The 23,268-nt window shown below is 43.6% G+C and overlaps 1 protein-coding gene across 2 annotated transcripts in view; it reads left to right on the top strand.

The window, feature by feature from the left end:
* LOC128695597 (uncharacterized) overlaps nucleotides 1-23,268 on the top strand; it is a 140,235-nt gene that overhangs the window by 5,279 nt on the left and 111,688 nt on the right. For both annotated transcript variants that reach the window (XM_070093216.1, XM_053786313.2), the window contains exon 1: nucleotides 1-23,268. This exon is cut by the window's left edge. In XM_070093216.1, the coding sequence (XP_069949317.1) occupies nucleotides 1-23,268 (23,268 nt within the window).

Below are 23,268 nucleotides of genomic sequence, written 5' to 3'. Positions count from 1 at the left end.
TCCTGAAGTAACAAAAGTGAAAGCTGAAGTTCCTTCAATAGAAGGAAAAGTGGAAGTGAAACCACCAAAACTTGATATTAGTCCCTCATTAGATGTGGAACTTCCAAAACTTCCCGAAGGAAAGGGAGGAATTAGATTAGATATTGATGCTCTAAAACTTGAGCCATCACTCAAAATTGAAGGTGATATTCCAGATTTGCCCAAAGTTGAAGCTGAACTGGGAGGCAAAGCTAATATTCCGGACATAGATATCAAACGTAAAATTCCTGAAGGTCAAGGAATTAATGCTGAAGTGAATGTCGATGGTGCATTACCTGAAATAAGCCTAGAAGGAGATATTCCAGAATTCCCAAAGGCAAAGGCCAGTTTGGACTTAAGTGGACATATTCCCAGTGTCTCTGGAGATGTGAAAGGAATAAATATTTCATTGCCAGATATTCCAAGTCCAAAAGTTGAAGCAGAAATTGCAGGTGACTTACCATCAGTTGAACTCCCGAAAGCTGAGATTTCCCTTCCTTCAGGTCCCACATTACCAGCTGCTGAGATTAAGGGAGAAGTAGAGGCACCAGAGTTATCTGGAAGTATAAAGGTGCCACAACCTGAGCTTAAAGCCAAGAAAGCCAAACTTGGTCCATGTGCTTGTCTGGGTAAATCAGGTAAAGTTAAAATGGAAGAACCATACATGTCTGCCGAAGTAGGAGGGAAAGCTAAGGGACAATTAAAAGACATAGATGCTGAACTGGAAATTAAAAATGAAGGATTAAAGTTGGAAGGTCCAGAAGCACACGCCTCTGCTAGTGTGGAAGCTCCAGAGTTAAAGAAAGGCAAAGTTAAAGTGTCTGGAAAACCCAAAGCATCTCTAGGGTCCTGTTTTGGTAAACCAAAGACACCATCTGTAAGCGGAGAATATAGAGCTGATGCTGGTGTAGAAGGTTCTGTGTCTGTTGATCCTCATATCAAAGTTGAGGGTAAAGGTGTTGCTGGTCCCGGTGTTAGTGTTGCAGTGCCTGAAGGAAAGGCTAAAGTTGATATTGATTCTCCTGATGTGAAAGTGAAAGCAGGGAAGCCCAAAGCTAAAATTGGATCTTGTTTTGGAAAACCCAAAGGTCCAGAAATTGAAGGAGAATATAAACCAGGTAAACTTGAGGGTCCAGAAGCAAGTGTTGAAGCCAGTATTAAATCACCAGAAGTAAAGGGTGACATCAGTGTTGAGTCTCCAGACATTAAAGTGAAAGGAGGAAAACCAAAAGCTAAACTGGGATCCTGTTTTGGAAAAGCAAAAAGTCCCAAAGTTGAAGGTGAATATAAACCAGGGAAAGTTGACATTGAAGGTCCAGAACTTGAAGGAAGTGCTAGTATAGAACCTCTTGAAGTGAGAGGTGATATAGATGTTGATGCACCTGAGATTAAAGTAAAATCAGGTAAACCAAGTGCTGCCATAGACATTGATTCCCCTGATGTGAAGGTGAAGGCAGGAAAACCAAAAGCTAAGTTAGGATCATGTTTCGGTAAACCAAAGACTCCCAAAGTTGAAGGTGAATACAAGCCAGGTAAGGTTGAAGTGGAAGGTCCAGAAGCCAGTGTTGGTGGTAGTCTTAGCTCTCCTGAAGCTAAGGCTGATATTAGCATTGATACTCCAGATGTGAAAGTTAAAGGAGGTAAACCAAAAGCTAAACTTGGATCATGTTTTGGTAAACCCAAGAGTCCCAAAGTTGAGGGAGAGTACAAACCTGGCAAACTTGAGCTTGAAGGTCCTGAAATCAGTGCCGGAGCAACTGTCAAAACACCTGAAGCTAAGGCTGATATTGATATAGACTCTCCAGATGTCAAAGTGAAAGGTGGAAAAGGAATTGGAAAACCAAAAGCAAGCCTAGGATCATGCTTTGGCAAACCCAAAGGACCAAAATTTGAAGCTGCCTACCAACCTGGGGAACTGAAGTTTGAAGGTCCTGAAGTACCAAAAGTAAAAGCTGAAGTTCCTTCAATAGAAGGAAAAGTGGAAGTGGAACCACCAAAACTTGACATCAGTCCATCAGTAGACGTGGAACTTCCAGAACTTCCTGAAGTAAAGGGAGGAATTGGATTAGATATTGATGTTCCAAAACTTGAGCCATTACTCAGGATTGAAGGTGATATTCCAGATTTACCCAAAGTTGAAGCTGAGCTGGGAGGCAAAGCTAATATTCCAGATATAGATATAAAAGGTAAAATTCCTAAAGCTCAAGGAATTAATGCTGAAGTGAATGTCGATGGTGCATTACCTGAAATACGCCTTGAAGGAGATATTCCAGAATTCCCAAAGGCAAAAGCCAGTTTGGACTTAAGTGGACATATTCCAAGTGTCTCTGGAGATGTGAAAAAAATAAATATTTCATTGCCAGATATTCCAAGTCCAAAAGTTGAAGCAGAAATTGCAGGTGACTTACCATCAGTTGAACTCCCGAAAGCTGAGATTTCCCTTCCTTCAGGTCCCACATTTCCAGCTGCTGAGATTAAGGGAGAAGTAGAGGCACCAGAGTTATCTGGAAGTATAAAGGTGCCACAACCTGAGCTTAAAGCCAAGAAAGCCAAACTTGGTCCATGTGCCTGTCTGGGTAAATCAGGTAAAGTTAAAATGGAAGAACCATACATGTCTGCCGAAGTAGGAGGGAAAGATAAGGGACAATTAAAAGACATAGATGCAGAGCTGGAAATTAAAAATGAAGGATTAAAGTTGGAAGGTCCAGAAGCACACGCCTCTGCTAGTGTGGAAGCTCCAGAGTTAAAGAAAGGCAAAGTTAAAGTGTCTGGAAAACCCAAAGCATCTCTAGGGTCCTGTTTTGGTAAACCAAAGACACCATCTGTAAGCGGAGAATATAGAGCTGATGCTGGTGTAGAAGGTTCTGTGTCTGTTGATCCTCATATCAAAGTTGAGGGTAAAGGTGTTGCTGGTCCCGGTGTTAGTGTTGCAGTGCCTGAAGGAAAGGCTAAAGTTGATATTGATTCTCCTGATGTGAAAGTGAAAGCAGGGAAGCCCAAAGCTAAAATTGGATCTTGTTTTGGAAAACCCAAAAGTCCAGAAATTGAAGGAGAATATAAACCAGGTAAACTTGAGGGTCCAGAAGCAAGTGTTGAAGCCAGTATTAAATCACCAGAAGTAAAGGGTGACATCAGTGTTGAGTCTCCAGACATTAAAGTGAAAGGAGGAAAGCCAAAAGCTAAACTGGGATCCTGTTTTGGAAAACCAAAGAGTCCCAAAGTTGAAGGTGAATATAAACCAGGGAAAGTTGACATTGAAGGTCCAGAACTTGAAGGAAGTGCTAGTATAGAACCTCTTGAAGTGAGAGGTGATATAGATGTTGATGCACCTGAGATTAAAGTAAAATCAGGTAAACCAAGTGCTGCCATAGACATTGATTCCCCTGATGTGAAGGTGAAGGCAGGAAAACCAAAAGCTAAATTAGGATCATGTTTCGGTAAACCAAAGACTCCCCAAGTTGAGGGTGAATACAAGCCAGGTAAGGTTGAAGTGGAAGGTCCAGAAGCCAGTGTTGGTGGTAGTCTTAGCTCTCCTGAAGCTAAAGCTGATATTAGCATTGATACTCCAGATGTGAAAGTTAAAGGAGGTAAACCAACAGCTAAATTTGGATCTTGTTTCGGTAAGCCAAAAAGTCCCAAAATTGAAGGTGAATATAAACCAGGAAAAGTTGAGATTGAAGGACCGGAACTGGGAGGAAGTGCCAGTATAGAACCTCTTGAAGCCCGAGCTGATATTGGTGTAGACGTACCTGAACTTAAAGTAAGTGCAGGTGCACCAATTGCAGAAGTCAGTGGAGATTCTCCAGAGGTGAAGGTGAAAGCAGGAAAACCAAAAGCTAAATTAGGATCATGTTTCGGTAAACCGAAGACTCCCAAAGTTGAAGGTGAATACAAACCAGGTAAGGTTGAAGTGGAAGGTCCAGAAGCCAGTGTTGGTGGTAGTCTTAGCTCTCCTGAAGCTAAGGCTGATATTAGCATTGATACTCCAGATGTGAAAGTTAAAGGAGGTAAACCAAAAGCTAAACTTGGATCATTTTTTGGTAAACCCAAGAGTCCCAAAGTTGAGGGAGAGCACAAACCTGGGAAAATTGAACTTGAAGGTCCTGAAATCAGTGCTGGAGCAAGTGTCAAAACACCTGAAGCTAAGGCTGATATTGATGTTGACTCACCAGATGTCAAAGTGAAAGGTGGAAAAGGAATTGGAAAGCCAAAAATAAAGTTTGGATCTTGTTTTGGCAAACCCAAGGGACCTAAAATTGAAGCTGCCTACCAGCCTGGAGAACTGAAGTTTGAGGGTCCTGAAGTACCAAAAGTGAAAGCTGAAGTTCCTTCAATAGAAGGAAAAGTGGAAGTGAAACCACCAAAACTTGACATCAGTCGAGTAGACGTGGAACTTCCAGAACTTCCTGAAGTAAAGGGAGGAATTGGATTAGATATTGATGTTCCAAAACTTGAGCCATCACTCAAGATTGAAGGTGATATTCCAGATTTACCCAAAGTTGAAGCTGAACTGGGAGGCAAAGCTAATATTCCAGATATAGATATAAAAGGTCAAATTCCTAATGCTCAAGGAATTAATGCTGAAGTGAATGTCGATGGTGCATTACCTGAAATAAGCCTTGAAAGAGATGTTCCAGAATTACCAAAGGCAAAAGCCAGTTTGGACTTAAGTGGACATATTCCCAGTGTCTCTGGAGATGTAAAAGGAATAAATATTTCATTGCCAGATATTCCAAGTCCAAAAGTTGAAGCAGAAATTGCAGGTGACTTACCATCAGTTGAACTCCCGAAAGCTGAGATTTCCCTTCCTTCAGGCCCCACATTACCAGCTGCTGAAATTAAGGGAGAAGTAGAGGCACCGGAGTTATCTGGAAGTATAAAGGTGCCACAACCTGAGCTTAAAACCAAGAAAGCCAAACTTGGTCCATGTGCCTGTCTGGGTAAATCAGGTAAAGTTAAAATGGAAGAACCATACATGTCTGCCAAAGTAGGAGGGAAAGCAAAGGGAGAATTAAAAGACATAGATGCAGAGCTGGAAATTAAAAATGAAGGATTAAAGTTGGAAGGTCCAGAAGCACACGCCTCTGCTAGTGTGGAAGCTCCAGAGTTAAAGAAAGGCAAAGTTAAAGTGTCTGGAAAACCCAAAGCATCTCTAGGGTCCTGTTTTGGTAAACCAAAGACACCATCTGTAAGCGGAGAATATAGAGCTGATGCTGGTGTAGAAGGATCTGTATCTGTTGACCCTCATGTTAAAGTTGAGGGTAAAGGTGTTGCTGGTCCCAGTGTTAGTGTTGCAGTACCTGAAGGAAAGGCTAAAGTTGATATTGATTCTCCTGATGTGAAAGTGAAAGCAGGGAAGCCCAAAGCAAAAATTGGATCTTGTTTTGGAAAACCTAAAAGTCCGGAAATTGAAGGAGAATATAAACCAGGTAAACTTGAGGGTCCAGAAGCAAGTGTTGAAGCCAATATTAAATCACCAGAAGTAAAGGGTGACATCAGTGTTGAGTCTCCAGATATTAAAGTGAAAGGAGGAAAGCCTAAAGCTAAACTGGGATCCTGTTTTGGAAAACCAAAGAGTCCCAAAGTTGAAGGTGAATATAAACCAGGGAAAGTTGACATTGAAGGTCCAGAACTTGAAGGAAGTGCTAGTATAGAACCTCTTGAAGTGAGAGGTGATATAGATGTTGATGCACCTGAGATTAAAGTAAAAGCAGGTAAACCAAGTGTTGCCATAGACATTGATTCCCCTGAGGTGAAGGTGAAGGCAGGAAAACCAAAAGCTAAATTAGGATCATGTTTCGGTAAACCAAAGACTCCCCAAGTTGAGGGTGAATACAAGCCAGGTAAGGTTGAAGTGGAAGGTCCAGAAGCCAGTGTTGGTGGTAGTCTTAGCTCTCCTGAAGCTAAAGCTGATATTAGCATTGATACTCCAGATGTGAAAGTTAAAGGAGGTAAACCAACAGCTAAATTTGGATCTTGTTTCGGTAAGCCAAAAAGTCCCAAAATTGAAGGTGAATATAAACCAGGAAAAGTTGAGATTGAAGGACCGGAACTGGGAGGAAGTGCCAGTATAGAACCTCTTGAAGCCCGAGCTGATATTGGTGTAGACGTGCCTGAACTTAAAGTAAGTGCAGGTGCACCAAGTGCAGATGTCAGTGTAGATTCTCCTAAGGTGAAGGTGAAAGCAGGAAAACCAAAAGCTAAATTAGGATCATGTTTCGGTAAACCAAAGACTCCCAAAGTTGAAGGTGAATACAAACCAGGTAAGCTTGAACTGGAAGGTCCAGAAGCCAGTGTTGGTGGTAGTCTTAGCTCTCCTGAAGCTAAGGCTGATATTAGCATTGATACTCCAGATGTGAAAGTTAAAGGAGGTAAACCAAAAGCTAAACTTGGATCATGTTTCGGTAAACCCAAGAGTCCCAAAGTTGAGGGAGAGTACAAACCTGGGAAACTTGAACTTGAAGGTCCTGAAATCAGTGCTGGAGCAAGTGTCAAAACACCTGAAGCTAAGGCTGATATTGATATTGACTCACCAGATGTCAAAGTGAAAGGTGGAAAAGGAATTGGAAAGCCAAAAGTAAAGTTTGGATCTTGTTTTGGCAAACCCAAGGGACCTAAAATTGAAGCCGCCTACCAGCCTGGAGAACTGAAGTTTGCAGGACCTGAAGTACCAAAAGTGAAAACTGAAGTTCCTTCAATAGAAGGAAAAGTGGAAGTGAAACCACCAAAACTTGATATCAGTCCATCAGTAGATGTGGAACTTCCAGAACTTCCTGAATTAAAGGGAGGAATTGGACTAGATATTGATGTTCCAAAACTTGAGCCATCACTCAAGATTGAAGGTGATATTCCAGATTTACCCAAAGTTGAAGCTGAGCTGGGAGGCAAAGCTAATATTCCAGATATAGATGTAAAAGGTAAAATTCCTAAGGCTCAAGGAATTAATGCAGAAGTGAATGTCGATGGTACATTACCTGAAATAAGCCTAGAAGGAGATATTCCAGAATTACCAAAGGCAAAAGCCAGTTTGGACTTAAGTGGACATATTCCCAGTGTCTCTGGAGATGTGAAAGGAATAAATATTTCATTGCCGGATATTCCAAGTCCAAAAGTTGAAACAGAAATTGCAGGTGACTTACCATCAGTTGAACTCCCGAAAGCTGAGATTTCCCTTCCTTCAGGTCCCACATTACCAGCTGCTGAGATTAAGGGAGAAGTAGAGGCACCAGAGTTATCTGGAAGTTTAAAGGTGCCACAACCTGAGCTTAAAGCCAAGAAAGCCAAACTTGGTCCATGTGCTTGTCTGGGTAAATCAGGTAAAGTTAAAATGGAAGAACCATACATGTCTGCCGAAGTAGGAGGGAAAGCAAAGGGAGAATTAAAAGAATTAGATGCAGAACTGGAAATTAAAAATGAAGGATTAAAGTTGGAAGGTCCGGAAGCACACGCCTCTGCTAGTGTGGAAGCTCCAGAGTTAAAGAAAGGCAAAGTTAAAGTGTCTGGAAAACCCAAAGCATCTCTAGGGTCCTGTTTTGGTAAACCAAAGACACCATCTGTAAGTGGAGAATATGGAGCTGATGCTGGTGTAGAAGGATCTGTATCTGTTGATCCTCATGTTAAAGTTGAGGGTAAAGGTGTTGCTGGTCCCAGTGTTAGTGTTGCAGTACCTGAAGGAAAGGCTAAAGTTGATATTGATTCTCCTGATGTGAAAGTGAAAGCAGGGAAGCCCAAAGCTAAAATTGGATCTTGTTTTGGAAAACCGAAAAGTCCGGAAATGGAAGGAGAATATAAACCAGGTAAACTTGAGGGTCCAGAAGCAAGTGTTGAAGCCAGTATTAAATCACCAGAAGTAAAGGGTGACATCAGTGTTGAGTCTCCAGACATTAAAGTGAAAGGAGAAAAGCCAAAAGCTAAACTGGGATCCTGTTTTGGAAAACCAAAGAGTAACAAAATCGAAGGTGAATATAAACCAGGGAAAGTTGACATTGAAGGTCCAGAACTTGAAGGAAGTGCTAGTATAGAACCTCTTGAAGTGAGAGGTGATATAGATGTTGATGCACCTGAGATTAAAGTAAAAGCAGGTAAACCAAGTGTTGCCATAGACATTGATTCCCCTGAGGTGAAGGTGAAGGCAGGAAAACCAAAAGCTAAGTTAGGCTCCTGTTTCGGTAAACCAAAGACTCCCCAAGTTGAAGGTGAATACAAGCCAGGTAAGGTTGAAGTGGAAGGTCCAGAAGCCAGTGTTGGTGGTAGTCTTAGCTCTCCTGAAGCTAAGGCTGATATTAGCATTGATGCTCCTGATGTGAAAGTTAAAGGAGGTAAACCAAAAGCTAAACTTGGATCTTGTTTCGGTAAACCAAAAAGTCCCAAAATTGAAGGTGAATATAAACCAGGAAAAGTTGAGATTGAAGGACCGGAACTGGGAGGAAGTACCAGTATAGAACCTCTTGAAGCCCGAGCTGATATTGGTGTAGACGTACCTGAACTTAAAGTAAGTGCAGGTGCACCAATTGCAGAAGTCAGTGGAGATTCTCCAGAGGTGAAGGTGAAAGCAGGAAAACCAAAAGCTAAATTAGGATCATGTTTCGGTAAACCGAAGACTCCCAAAGTTGAAGGTGAATACAAACCAGGTAAGGTTGAAGTGGAAGGTCCAGAAGCCAGTGTTGGTGGTAGTCTTAGCTCTCCTGAAGCTAAGGCTGATATTAGCATTGATACTCCAGATGTGAAAGTTAAAGGAGGTAAACAAAAAGCTAAACTTGGATCATGTTTCGGTAAACCCAAGAGTCCCAAAGTTGAGGGAGAGTACAAACCTGGGAAACTTGAACTTGAAGGTCCTGAAATCAGTGCTGGAGCAAGTGTCAAAACACCTGAAGCTAAGGCTGATATTGATATTGACTCGCCAGATGTCAGAGTGAAAGGTGGAAAAGAAATTAGAAAGCCAAAAGTAAAGTTTGGATCTTGTTTTGGCAAAACCAAGGGACCTAAAGTTGAAGCTGCCTATCAGCCTGGCGAACTGAAGTTTGCAGGACCTGAAGTACCAAAAGTGAAAGCTGAAGTTCCTTCAATAGAAGGAAAAGTGGAAGTGGAACCAACAAAACTTGACATCAGTCCATCAGTAGACGTGGAACTTCCAGAACTTCCTAAAGTAAAGGGAGGAATTGGACTAGATATTGATGTTCCAAAACTTGAGCCATCACTCAAGATTGAAGGTGATATTCCAGATTTACCCAAAGTTGAAGCTGAACTGGGAGGCAAAGCTAATATTCCAGATATAGATATAAAAGGTAAAATTCCTAAAACTCGAGGAATTAATGCTGAAGTGAATGTCGATGGTGCATTACCTGAAATAAGCCTAGAAGGAGATATTCCAGAATTACCAAAGGCAAAAGCCAGTTTGGACTTAAGTGGACATATTCCCAGTGTCTCTGGAGATGTGAAAGGAATAAATATAACATTGCCGGATATTCCAAGTCCAAAAGTTGAAGCAGAAATTGCAGGTGACTTACCATCAGTTGAACTCCCGAAAGCTGAGATTTCCCTTCCTTCAGGTCCCACATTACCAGCTGCTGAGATTAAGGGAGAAGTAGAGGCACCAGAGTTATCTGGAAGTATAAAGGTGCCACAACCTGAGCTTAAAGCCAAGAAAGCCAAACTTGGTCCATGTGCCTGTCTGGGTAAATCAGGTAAAGTTAAAATGGAAGAACCATACATGTCTGCCGAAGTAGGAGGGAAACCTAAGGGAGAATTAAAAGACATAGATGCAGAGCTGGAAATTAAAAATGAAGGATTAAAGTTGGAAGGTCCAGAAGCACACGCCTCTGCTAGTGTGGAAGCTCCAGAGTTAAAGAAAGGCAAAGTTAAAGTGTCTGGAAAACCCAAAGCATCTCTAGGGTCCTGTTTTGGTAAACCAAAGACACCATCTGTAAGCGGAGAATATAGAGCTGATGCTGGTGTAGGAGGATCTGTATCAGTTGATCCTCATGTTAAAGTTGAGGGTAAAGGTGTTGCTGGTCCCAGTGTTAGTGTTGCAGTACCTGAAGGAAAGGCTAAAGTTGATATTGATTCTCCTGATGTGAAAGTGAAAGCAGGGAAGCCCAAAGCAAAAATTGGATCTTGTTTTGGAAAACCTAAAAGTCCGGAAATTGAAGGAGAATATAAACCAGGTAAACTTGAGGGTCCAGAAGCAAGTGTTGAAGCCAGTATTAAATCACCAGAAGTAAAGGGTGACATCAGTGTTGAGTCTCCAGACATTAAAGTAAAAGGAGAAAAGCCAAAAGCTAAACTGGGATCCTGTTTTGGAAAACCAAAGAGTCCCAAAATCGAAGGTGAATATAAACCAGGGAAAGTTGACATTGAAGGTCCAGAACTTGAAGGAAGTGCTAGTATAGAACGTCTTGAAGTGAGAGGTGATATAGATGTTGATGCACCTGAGATTAAAGTAAAAGCAGGTAAACCAAGTGCTGCCATAGACATTGATTCCCCTGATGTGAAGGTGAAGGCAGGAAAACCAAAAGCTAAATTAGGATCATGTTTCGGTAAACCAAAGACTCCCCAAGTTGAAGGAGAATATAAGCCAGTTAAAGTTGAAGTGGAAGGTCCAGAAGCCAGTGTTGGTGGTAGTCTTAGCTCTCCTGAAGCTAAAGCTGATATTAGCATTGATACTCCAGATGTGAAAGTTAAAGGAGGTAAACCAAAAGCTAAACTTGGATCATGTTTCGGTAAACCCAAGAGTCCCAAAGTTGAGGGAGAGTACAAACCTGGGAAACTTGAACTTGAAGGTCCTGAAATAAGTGCTGGAGCAAGTGTCAAAACACCTAAAGCTACGGCTGATATTGATATTGACTCACCAGATGTCAAAGTGAAGGGTGGAAAAAGAATTGGAAAGCCAAAAGCAAACTTAGGATCATGCTTTGGCAAACCTAAGGGACCTAAAATTGAAGCTACCTGCCAGCCTGGAGAGCTGACGTTTGAAGGTCCTGAAGTACCAAAAGTGAAAGCTGAAGTTCCTTCAATAGAAGGAGAAGTGGAAGTGAAACCGCCAAAGCTTGATATCAGTCCTTCAGTAGATGTAGAAATTCCAGAACTTCCTGAAGTAAAAGGAGGAATTGGAGTAGATATTGATGTTCCAAAACTTGAGCCATCGCTGAAGATTGAAGGTGATATTTCAGATTTACCCAAAGTTGAAGCTAAGCTGGGAGGCAAAGCTAATATTCCGGATTTACCCAAAGTTGAAGGCAATCTGGGTGTTAGAGCAGGTGTTCCAGGTCTTGATGCTACAGGTAAGATTCCTAAATCTCGAAGTATTAAGGCTGATGTTGATCTTGATGGAACAGCACCTGAAATAAGTCTTAAAGGAGACTTTCCGGATGTACCAACAACTGGAGCCAGGTTAGACGTAAGTGGATCCTTCCCAGATGTCTCTGGAGATGTGAAAGGATTGGGAATTACATTGCCAGATATTCGAAGTCCAGAGATTGAAACAGAAGTTAAAGGTGACTTACCATCCATGGAACTTCCAAGAGCTGAGATTTCCCTTCCTTCAGGTCCTGCATTACCAGCTGCTGAGATTAAAGGAGAGGTAAAGGCACCAGAATTCTCTACAACTGTAGATATGCCAGAACCTAAGGTTAAAGCCAAGAAAGCCAAACTTGGATCTTGTTTTGGGAAATCTGCTTCTTCAGAACTGAAAGGTGAATATACACATGGCAAGGTTGAAGCTGAAGGTTCCCTTGCTGGCACTGGCATTGAGGGTGATGTAAATATTGATTCACCAGATATGAAAATTAAAGGTGGAAAACCCAAAGCTAAAATGGGATCATGCTTCGGGAAACCTAAGAGTCCGAAAGCTAAAGGAGAATATTCTCCAACCAAGGCGCAAATGGAAGGAGCAGCAGTTAGTGGTACTGCAAGTATTAGACCTCTTGAAACTAATGCTGACTTCGAAGTTGTTGCTCCAGATTTGGAAATAAAAGCAGAAAAACCAAAGGCAAATGCTAAGTTGGGATCTTGTTTCGGGAAACCCAAAGGACCTAAGGTTGAAGGTGAATATAAACCAGGCGAAGTAAAAATTGAAGGACCAGGTGTAAGTGGAAGTGCAAAAATCAGTTCGCCCGAAGCTGAGGCTGAGATAGATGTTGGTTCTCCTGACCTGAAAGTGAAAGTGGATAAACCAAAAGCTAAACTGGGCTCATGTTTCGGAAAGCCAAAAGGTCCTGAAGTGGATGGAGAGTATAAACCAGACAAAGTTGAAATAAAAAGTCCTGAGCTAGGGGCTGAGGGAAGTCTTAAATTGCCTAAAGTCGAAGGAAACGTTGACATAGGTTCGCCAGATGTTGAAATCAAAGGAGGGAAGGGAAAGTCAAAAGCTAAGCTTGGTTCTTGTTTTGGTAAACCAAAACAGCCTAAAATTGATGCTGCATATCAACCTGGAGAAATTAAACTTGAAAGTCCAGAGCTTCCAAAAGTTCAGGTTGCTATACCCACTGTAGAAGGAAATGTTGAAGTGGAACCCAGTGTGGCCATAATTAGTCCATCAATAGATGTGGATGTGCCTGCTGTTGCAGGTTTAAAGGGAGGAGTCGACATGAAGGCTGATGTTCCTAATATTAAGCCATCATTGAAAATTTCTGGTGATATTCCAGATTTGCCAAAAGTTGAAGCCGAACTTAGAGGCAAATCAAATATTCCAGACTTTGATCTTGGAGGAAAAACAACCACAGCTCCAAATATAGATGCTAATGTTGGCCTTGAAAGTTACTTACCTAAGTTTGGGCCAGAAATTGAGCTTCATGGGGATATTCCTAAACTTCCCAAAGGAGATGCCAGTTTGGAGGTAGAAGGCACTCTTCCAACTATTTCAACAAATGTTCAAGGATTTGATATAAATTCTCCTGAAGTCAAGAGCTCATCAATTCATGCAGAAATTAAAGGCGACATGCCCACTATTAAAAGTCCACAAGCAGAATTATCAGTGCCATCTGGTCTTAGATTACCATCAGGGGAAATTAAGGGAGAAATAAAATCTCCAGAGTTATCTGCCTCAGTAAATATGCCCAAGTCAGGAAAGCCAAAAATGTCGCTAGGATCTTGTTTCGGCAAGCCCAAGGGGCCTAAAAGTGGACAGTATTTAACGGAAGGTGATATTGAAGGATCATTATCCGTGGACCCACATGCCGAGGTAGAAAGCGGAGTTACTGGACCCTGTGGTAGCGTTGCACTTCCTGACAGCAAGGCTAAGATAGATGTCGACTCACCTGAATTTAAAGTAAAGACTCAAACTCCCAAAGCAAAACTAGGTTCTTGTTTCGGTAAACCCAAAGGACCTAAGGTCGACGGTGAATATAAACCTGGAAAAGTTGAACTTGAAGGACCAGAGGTGAGTGGAAGCGCCAGCCTCAGTTCCCCAGAAGTTAACGCTGAGGTTGATGTTGCTTCTCCTGACCAGAATGGAAAAGCATATAAACCAAAAGCTAAACTGGGCTCATGTTTCGGGAAGCCAAAGAGTCACGATGCAGAATATAAATACAAACCTGGGAATGTTAACTTAGAAGGTCCAGAATTCAACGTAAAATTCCCAGAAGGTAATCTACCAGAGTCACTGGATGTAGATGTGAAAGCCAAAGCTCCTGTTCCTCCATCTCGCAGAGGGAGAGTAAAACTAAACGTAGACACTCCCGAAGTCTCTGCTGGGGGTATGATACCGGCACATGATGTCAATATGGACTTGAAAACTAATGTTCCCGATGTCTTAGTAGGGACGGCAGGGCCATCTGTTGGAGGTGAATTTAACTACAAATTAAGGGATCCTAACGCAAAGCTTGCAGTCAAAGTTCCTAATGTCAAAGGCAGTGTTGACTTCCCAGGATTTGAAGGTAAAATTGGTTTGAAAACTGATGTCCCTGACATCAAAGGAAGTGCTGACATCCCAGGATTTGGAGGTAAAATTGATTTGAAAACTGATGCCCCTGACATCAAAGGCAGCGCTGACATCCCAGGATTTGGGGGTAAAGTTGATTTGAAAACTGATGTCCCTGACATCAAAGGCAGCGCTGACATCCCAGGATTTGGGGGTAGATTTGACATGAAAGCTGCTGTCCCTGACATCAAAGGCAGTGCTGACATCCCAGGATTTGGGGGTAGATTTGACATGAAAGCTGCTGTCCCTGACATCAAAGGCAGTGCTGACATCCCAGGATTTGGAGGAAAATTTGATATGGAAACTGATATCCCTGACATCAAAGGCAGCGCTGACATCCCAGGATTTGGAGGAAAATATGATATGTACACTGATATCCCTGACATCAAAGGCAGTGCTGACCTCCCAGGATTTGGAGGCAAAATCGATTTGAAAACTGATGTCCCTGACATCAAAGGCAGTGCTGGCATCCCAGGATTTGGAGGAAAATTTGATATGGAAACTGATATCCCTGACATCAAAGGCAGTGCTGACATCCCAGGATTTGGAGGTAAAATTGGTTTGAAAGCTGATGTCCCTGACATCAAAGGCAGTGCTGACATCCCTGCATTTGGAGGCAAATTCGATATGAAAGCGGCTGTTCCTGACATCAAAGGCAGTGCTGACATCCCAGGATTTGGAGGTAAAATTGGTTTGAAAGCTGATGTCCCTGACATCAAAGGCAGTGCTGACATCCCTGCATTTGGAGGCAAATTCGATATGAAAGCGGCTGTTCCTGACATCAAAGGCAGTGCTGACATCCCAGGATTTGGAGGTAAAATTGGTTTGAAAACTGATGTCCCTGACATCAGTGGTAGTGCTGACCTCCCAGGATTTGGAGGTAAAATTGGTTTGAAAACTGATGTCCCTGACATCAAAGGAAGTGCTGGCATCCCAGAATTTGGAGGCAAATTTGATATGAAAGCTGATGTCCCTGACATCAGTGGCAGTGCTGACATCCCAGGATTTGGGGGTAGATTCGACATGAAAGCTGCTGTCCCTGACATCAAAGGCAGTGCTGACATCCCAGGATTTGGAGGCAAAATCGATTTGAAAACTGATGTCCCTGACATCAAAGGCAGTGCTGACATCCCAAGATTTGGAGGCAAAATCGATTTGAAAACTGATGTCCCTGACATCAAAGGCAGTGCTGACATCCCAGGATTTGGAGGCAAAATCGATTTGAAAACTGATGTCCCTGACATTAAAGGCAGTGCTGACATCCCAGGATTTGGGGGTAGATTCGACATGAAAGCTGCTGTCCCTGACATCAAAGGCAGTGCTGACATCCCAGGATTTGGAGGCAAAATCGATTTGAAAACTGATGTCCCTGACATCAAAGGCAGTGCTGGAATCCCAGGATTTGGAGGTAAAATTGGCTTGAAAGCTGATGTCCCTGACATCAAAGGCAGTGCTGACATCCCAGGATTTGGAGGAAAATTTGATATGGAAACTGATATCCCTGACATCAAAGGCAATGCTGACATCCCAGGATTTGGAGGTAAAATTTGTTTGAAAGCTGATGTTCCTGACATCAAAGGCAGTGCTGACATCCCTGCATTTGGAGGCAAATTCGATATGAAAGCTGCTGTTCCTGACATCAAAGGCAGTGCTGACATCCCAGGATTTGGAGGTAAAATTGGTTTGAAAACTGATGTCCCTGACATCAAAGGCAGTGCTGGCATCCCAGGATTTGGAGGCAAATTCGATATGAAAGCTGATGTCCCTGACATCAGTGGTAGTGCTGACCTCCCAGGATTTGGAGGTAAAATTGGTTTGAAAACTGATGTCCCTGAAATCAAAGGCAGTGCTGACATCCCTGGATTTGGAGGCAAATTTGATATGAAAGCTGCTGTGCCTGACATCAAAGGCACTGCTGACATCCCAGGATTTGGAGGTAAAATTGGTTTTAAAACTGATGTCCCTGATATCAAAGGCAGTGCTGACATCCCTGGATTTGGAGGCAAATTCGATATGAACGCTGCTGTCCCTGACATCAGTGGCAGTGCTGACATCCCTGGATTTGAAGGCAAATTAGATTTGAAAACTGATGTCCCTGACATAAAAGGCAGTGCTGACATCCCAGGATTTGGAGGTAAAATCGGTTTGAAAACAGATGTCCCTGACATCAAAGGCAGTGCTGACTTCCCTGGATTTGGAGGCAAATTCGATATGAAAGCTGCTGTGCCTGACATCAAAGGCAGTGCTGACGTCCCAGGATTAGGAGGTAAAATCGATATGAAAGCTGCTGTGCCTGACATCAAAAGCAATGCTGAGATCCCAGGATTTGGAGGTAAAATTGATTTGAAAACTGATGTCCCTGACATCAAATGCAGTGCTGACATCCCAGGATTTGGAGGTAAAATCGGTTTGAAAACAGATGTCTCAGACATCAAAGGCAGTGCTGACGTCCCTGGATTTGGAGGCAAATTCGATATGAAAGCTGCTGTCCCTGACATTAGAGGCAGTGCTGACATCCCTGCATTTGGAGGCAAATTCGATATGAAAGCTGCTGTGCCTGACATCAAAGGCATTGCTGACATCCCAGGATTTGGAGGCAAATTCGATATGAAAGCTGATGTCCCTGACATAAGTGGTAGTGCTGACATCCCTGGATTAGGAGGTAAAATCGGTTTGAAAACAGATGTCCCTGACATCAAAGGCAGTGCTGACATCCCTGGATTTGGAGGTAAAATCGGTTTGAAAACAGATGTCCCTGACATCAAAGGCAGTGCTGACATCCCAGGATTTGGAGGTAAAATTGGTTTGAAAACTGATGTCCCTGACATCAAAGGCAGTGCTGACATCCCAGGATTTGGAGGTAAAATCGGTTTGAAAACAGATGTCCCTGACATCAAAGGCAGTGCTGACATCCCTGGATTTGGAGGCAAATTCGATATGAAAGCTGCAGTGCCTGACATCAAAGGCAGTGCTGACATCCCCGGATTTGGAGGTAAAATTGGTTTGATAACTGATGTCCCTGACTTGAAAGGCAGTGCTGACATCCCTAGATTTGGAGGCAAATTCGATATGAAAGCCGCTGTCCCTGACATCAGTGGCAGTGCTGACATCCCTGGATTAGGAGGTAAAATTGATTTGAAAACTGATGTCCCTGACATCAAAGGCAGTGCTGACATCCCAGGATTTGGAGGTAAAATCGGTTTGAAAACAGATGTATCAGACATCAAACGCAGTGCTGACGTCCCTGGATTTGGAGGCAAATTCGATATGAAAGCTGCTGTCCCTGACATTAGAGGCAGTGCTGACATCCCTGCATTTGGAGGCAAATTCGATATGAAAGCTGCTGTGCCTGACATCAAAGGCATTGCTGACATCCCAGGATTTGGAGGCAAATTCGATATGAAAGCTGATGTCCCTGACATAAGTGGTAGTGCTGACATCCCTGGATTAGGAGGTAAAATCGGTTTGAAAACAGATGTCCCTGACATCAAAGGCAGTGCTGACATCCCTGGATTTGGAGGTAAAATCGGTTTGAAAACAGATGTCCCTGACATCAAAGGCAGTGCTGACATCCCAGGATTTGGAGGTAAAATTGGTTTGAAAAATGATGTCCCTGACATCAAAGGCAGTGCTGACATCCCAGGATTTGGAGGTAAAATCGGTTTGAAAACAGATGTCCCTGACATCAAAGGCAGTGCTGACATCCCTGGCTTTGGAGGCAAATTCGATATGAAAGCTGCAGTGCCTGACATCAAAGGCAGTGCTGACATCCCCGGATTTGGAGGTAAAATTGGTTTGATAACTGATGTCCCTGACTTGAAAGGCAGTGCTGACATCCCTAGATTTGGAGGCAAATTCGATATGAAAGCCGCTGTCCCTGACATCAGTGGCAGTGCTGACATCCCTGGATTAGGAGGTAAAATTGATTTGAAAACTGATGTCCCTGACATCAAAGGCAGTGCTGACATCCCAGGATTTGGAGGTAAAATCGGTTTGAAAACAGATGTATCAGACATCAAACGCAGTGCTGACGTCCCTGGATTTGGAGGCAAATTCGATATGAAAGCTGATGTGCCTGACATCAAAGGCAATGCTGAGATCCCAGGATTTGGAGGTAAAATTGATTTGAAAACTGATGTCCCTGATATCAAAGGCAGTGCTGACCTCCCAGGATTTGGAGGCAAATTCGATATGAAAGCTGCTGTGCCTGACATCAAAGGCATTGCTGACATCCCAGGATTTGGAGGCAAATTTGATGTGAAAGCTGATGTCCCTGACATAAGTGGTAGTGCTGACATCCCTGGATTAGGAGGTAAAATTGGTTTGAAAACAGATGTCCCTGACATCAAAGGCAATGCTGACATCCCTGGATTTGGAGGCAAATTCGATATGAAAGCTGCTGTGCCTGACATCAAAGGCACTGGTGACATCCCAGGTTTTGGAGGTAAAATTGGTTTGAAAACTGATGTCCCTGATATCAAAGGCAGTGCTGACATCCCTGGATTTGGAGACAAATTCGATATGAAAGCTGATGTCCCTGACATCAGTGGCAGTGCTGACATCCCTGGATTAGGAGGTAAAATTGGTTTGAAAACTGATGTCCCTGACATCAGAGGCAGTGCTGACATCCCTGCATTTGGAGGCAAATTCGATATGAAAGCTGATGTCCCTGACATCAGTGGCAGTGCTGACATCCCTGGATTAGGAGGAAAAATTGGTTTGAAAACTGATGTCCCTGACATCAAAGGCAGTGCTGACCTCCCAGGATTTGGAGGAAAAATTGGTTTGAAAACTGATGTCCCTGACATCAGTGGCAGTGCTGACATCCCTGCATTTGGAGGCAAATTCGATATGAAAGCTGCTGTGCCTGACATCAAAGGCAGTGCTGACATCCCAGGATTTGGAGGTAAAATTGATTTGAAAACCGATGTCTCTGACATCAAAGGCAGTGCTGACCTCCCAGGATTTGGAGGAAAAATTGGTTTGAAAACTGATGTCCCTGACATCAAAGGCAGTGCTGACCTCCCAGGATTTGGAGGAAAAATTGATTTGAAAACTGATGTCCCTGACATCAAAGGCAGTGCTGACCTCCCAGGATTTGGAGGAAAAATTGGTTTGAAAACTGATGTCCCTGACATCAAAGGCAGTGCTGCCATCCCAGGATTTGGAGGTAAAATCGGTTTGAAAACAGATGTCCCTGACATCAGTGGTAGCGCTGACATCCCTAGATTTGGAGGCAAATTCGATATGAAAGCTGCAGTGCCTGACATCAAAGGCAGTGCTGACATCCCTGGATTTGGAGGTAAATTCGATATGAAAGCTGCTGTCCCTGACATCAAAGGAAGTGCTGACATCCCTGGATTTGGAGGTAAATTCGATTTGAAAGCTGCTGTCCCTGACATCAGTGGCGATGCTGACATCCCCGGATTTGGAGGCAAATTAGATTTGAAAACTGATGTCCCTGACATCAGTGGCAGTGCTGACATCCCAGGGTTTGGAGGTAAAATTGACTTGAAAGCTGCTGTCCCTGACATCAGTGGCAGTGCTGACATCCCCGGATTTGGAGGAAAATTCGATTTGAAAGGTGATGTCCCTGACATCAAAGGCAGTGCTGACATCCCAGGATTTGGAGGTAAAATTGGTTTGAAAGGTGATATCCCTGACATCCAAGGCAGTGCTGGTATCCGAGGATTTGGAGGTAAAATTGGTTTGAAAGCTGATGTCCCTGACATTAGGGGCAGTGTTGACATCCCAGAATTTGGAGGCAAATATGATATGAAAACTGATGTCCCTGACATCAAAGGCAGTGCTGACATCCCAGGATTTGGAGGCAAATTCGATTTGAAAGGTGATATCCCTGACATCCAAGGCAGTGCTGACATCCCAGGATTTGGAGGCAAATTCGATATGAAAACTGATGTCCCTGACATCAAAGGCAGTGCTGGTATCCGAGGATTTGGAGGTAAAATTGGTTTGAAAGCTGATGTCCCTGACATCAAAGGCAGTGCTGACATCCCTGTATTTGGAGGCAAATTCGATTTGAAAGCTGCTGTCCCTGACATCAAAGGCAGTGCTGACATCCCAGGATTTGGAGGAAAAATTGGATTGAAAACTGATGTCCCTGACATCAAAGGCAGTTCTGACATCCCAGAAATTGGAGGTGAAATTGGATTGAAAGCTGATGTCCCTGACATCAAAGGCAGTGCTGATATCCCAGGATTTGGAGGAAAAATTGGTTTGAAAACTGATGTCCCTGACATCAAAGGACCTGCTGACCTCCCAGGATTTGGAGGTAAAATTGGTTTGAAAACTGATGTCCCTGACATCAAAGGCAGTGCCGACATCCCTGGATTTGGAGGAAAAATTGGATTGAAAGGTGATGTCCCTGACATCAAAGGCAGTACTGACATCCCTGTATTTGGAGGAAAAATTGGTTTGAAAACTGATGTAACTGACATCAGTGGCAGTGCTGACATCCCAAGATTTGAAGGTAAAATTGATTTGAAAACTGATGTCCCTGGCATCAAAGGCAGTGCTGACATCCCTGGATTTGGAGGTAAAATTTATTTGAAAACTGATATCCCTGACGTCGATGGCCGTGCTGATATCCCAGGATTTGGAAGTAAAGTTGGCTTAACATCTGATGCCCCTGACATCAAAGGCAGTGTTGACATCCCTGGATTTGGAGGCAAAATTGGTTTGAAAACTGATGTCCATGACATCAAAGGCAGTGCTGACAGCCCTGGATTTGGAGGCAAAATCGGTTTGAAAACTGATGTCCCTGACATCAAAGGCAGTGTTGGTGCTCCAAGACTTGTGGGCAAGACTGACTCACAATGCGAGGATCCAGAAGCGAGAAATTGGGCTGGTGTTCCAGTGTTCAGGGGAATATTCCCACTTGATGACAAAGGTAACTTGACAGCTGAGTCTCCGGAAATCCCCAGCAGTATAGCTCTACCTGAAGCTCGAGGCTCATTTGCTTTGAAATCTGATGTTTTGAAGCCTAGCAGTGAGGTTCCTGACTTCGAGAGCACGGATGGTTTGGAAACTGATGCTCCTATCATCAAGGGTAGTATCGGTATTCCAGGATTTGGAATCAAGAGTGAAATCAGATCCGGCATTCCTGTTCTGAAAGGTAGGGCAGATGCTGCTGCGTCGTTGGGAAAAGTTGAAGGGAGAGCAGATGTGTCAGGTTTAACCAGTATTGGTGCTGACGAGGGCGGAGAAGGTGTTCAGGAATCATTGGAGACTGCGGAACTGAAAAGTAAAATACCATCTTTGAGTATCAAATCTCGACTACCTGAGCCCAGCGTCCCAGTGTCAATTGAGGCTAATATTCCAGAGACGAAACTTGGCTCAGAAATAGATTCTGTCAAGCATGAACAAAGCTTCAGCTTACCTGAAGTCAGCCTGAGTGTTGGAGGGCATGGATCCAGGAAGAAAAGAAGAAGTGGTAAGAAGAGAGACTTACCAGAAGTTAAGACTGACGAAATCCCTGAGGAGAAATCATCTGAGACTCTCAGGAAATCTGATGCTGGAACATCTGAACTTATTGCTCATGCCAAGCTTGGATCCATTGTACCTGATATTTCAGCCCACGAAGAAAATATTGAAGTTGGGGATAATTTGCCAGATGTAACAGTTAAAAGCAAAATACCTATATTCACAGGCGTAGCAAAGACAGAGGATGTGCCAAGTAAAGATTGGGTCCAGCTGAGAGGCCCTGTAGTTAGCGCTAGTGGCATTCCCGTGCTGAGCGGACGTGTATCAGAAACTGATACAGTTGCCACTTCTCTTCCGGAAAGATCGCAGGGAGTAGGGGCCTTACAGGGGAACATTCCAACCATGACAGTCCAGTCTGGTGCAGCTCCCATTGGATGGGTACTGCCACAGCCTACCACACACACTACCCCACCTCCCATTGGATGGGTGCTACCACAACCAACTTCACAAACTACCATTAGTCAGAGAGTTGTAGTTAGAGAAGGTCAGCCTTATAGTCAAGAAATCTTATTACCACATTCACAGGTTGTTAGTGAGTTGGCGCCAGGTCAAGTAGATTTTTCACACACTCTTGTATCTGACGGGTCAGGTCCTCGTAGATTTAGTAAAGAGTACACAATATCTACAGAAGAAGAGAGAGCCCAGGATGTCGAATCTTATATTAAGGGTAAATTGGGTCCATTTAAAATTACTCCCGAGAGAACAGTGGCCCTAAGTAAGAGGGAAGTGCTTGAAGGTGATGGTGAAGCCGTTCCCAGCCGGTCTGGAGAAGAGTGGAGCCATCACCAGAGCTCACATCCCCCAGGCGAGTGGGTCGTCGGCCCTTATTCTTACCAAGTCAAAATGGAGACAGATTCAGAAGGCAAAATATTAACAACACCTGAGATTACAGACATACAGAATAGATTAAACATGGGGGGAGACGTAGATTCAAAGGGAGGTAAACAGTCTCGTACTGTGTTTGTAACTGAAGATGCTGGCGGCAGGGTTGTGGTTCACAGAAGAATTGAGTCTTCAGAAACCATGATACCAGAGAGTGAGAGCCACACACTGGTGACTCAGGCATCCCCATCAACCATAACGTCAACCATGACTACCACTGAATGGCCACCAAAGACCATCACAACACACAGAACCGTCCGGGTTAGAAAAATTAGGAAAGTAAAAGTTGGCGATGGTCCAGAAGAAACGGTTGTTGAAACTGAATACGAGACCACCCCAGGCCAGGAAGACGATTTTAGAATAGAAGGTTTTGATGATAGTGGGGCTCTGCGCATCACATCGGGGACTGGGCAAGATCTGTCACACCTGCCACCTGAACTTAGAGAAACCTCTCTACTCCGCTTTGGTCTTGATCAAAGGGAGACACCTGGGGAAACACACCAAACCTTGCAAACAACTGTGAGACCAGGGGAAACACACCAGACCGTGCAAACAACTGTGAGACACATACCACCCGAAGAGTTTGGTGAACATTTTCCTGAGGGATTTGATGAAAATATCCATAAAATTATGGGGGCGACGACGACTACGACAACGGTGCGAAAAGTCAAGGTAATAAAACGAGACGAGAGTGGAAATATAATCGAATACGAAGACGACAGCGGGGACCTGAGTATGATACCCTCTGATCTGACCTCCGGCGGTGTCACCACCACCACTAGCACCACCAGTGATGGAGGAACTACCACCACCACAACCACGAGAGTCATAAGACGAGTGATTTCAGGCGACCTGACGGAAGACGAGCTGAGAGAGGCTCTTGCCGTCAGGGAGTGTGAGGGCGGAATAGTCGACGAAGGAGACGATGCTTCCGCCTCTCATAGAACACA

Source organism: Cherax quadricarinatus, chromosome 42, assembly GCF_038502225.1.
Source record: "Cherax quadricarinatus isolate ZL_2023a chromosome 42, ASM3850222v1, whole genome shotgun sequence".
Taxonomy (NCBI): domain Eukaryota; kingdom Metazoa; phylum Arthropoda; class Malacostraca; order Decapoda; family Parastacidae; genus Cherax; species Cherax quadricarinatus.
The sequence above is the reverse complement of the archived record's forward strand: the minus strand, read 5'-3'. Positions and strand labels throughout refer to the sequence as shown.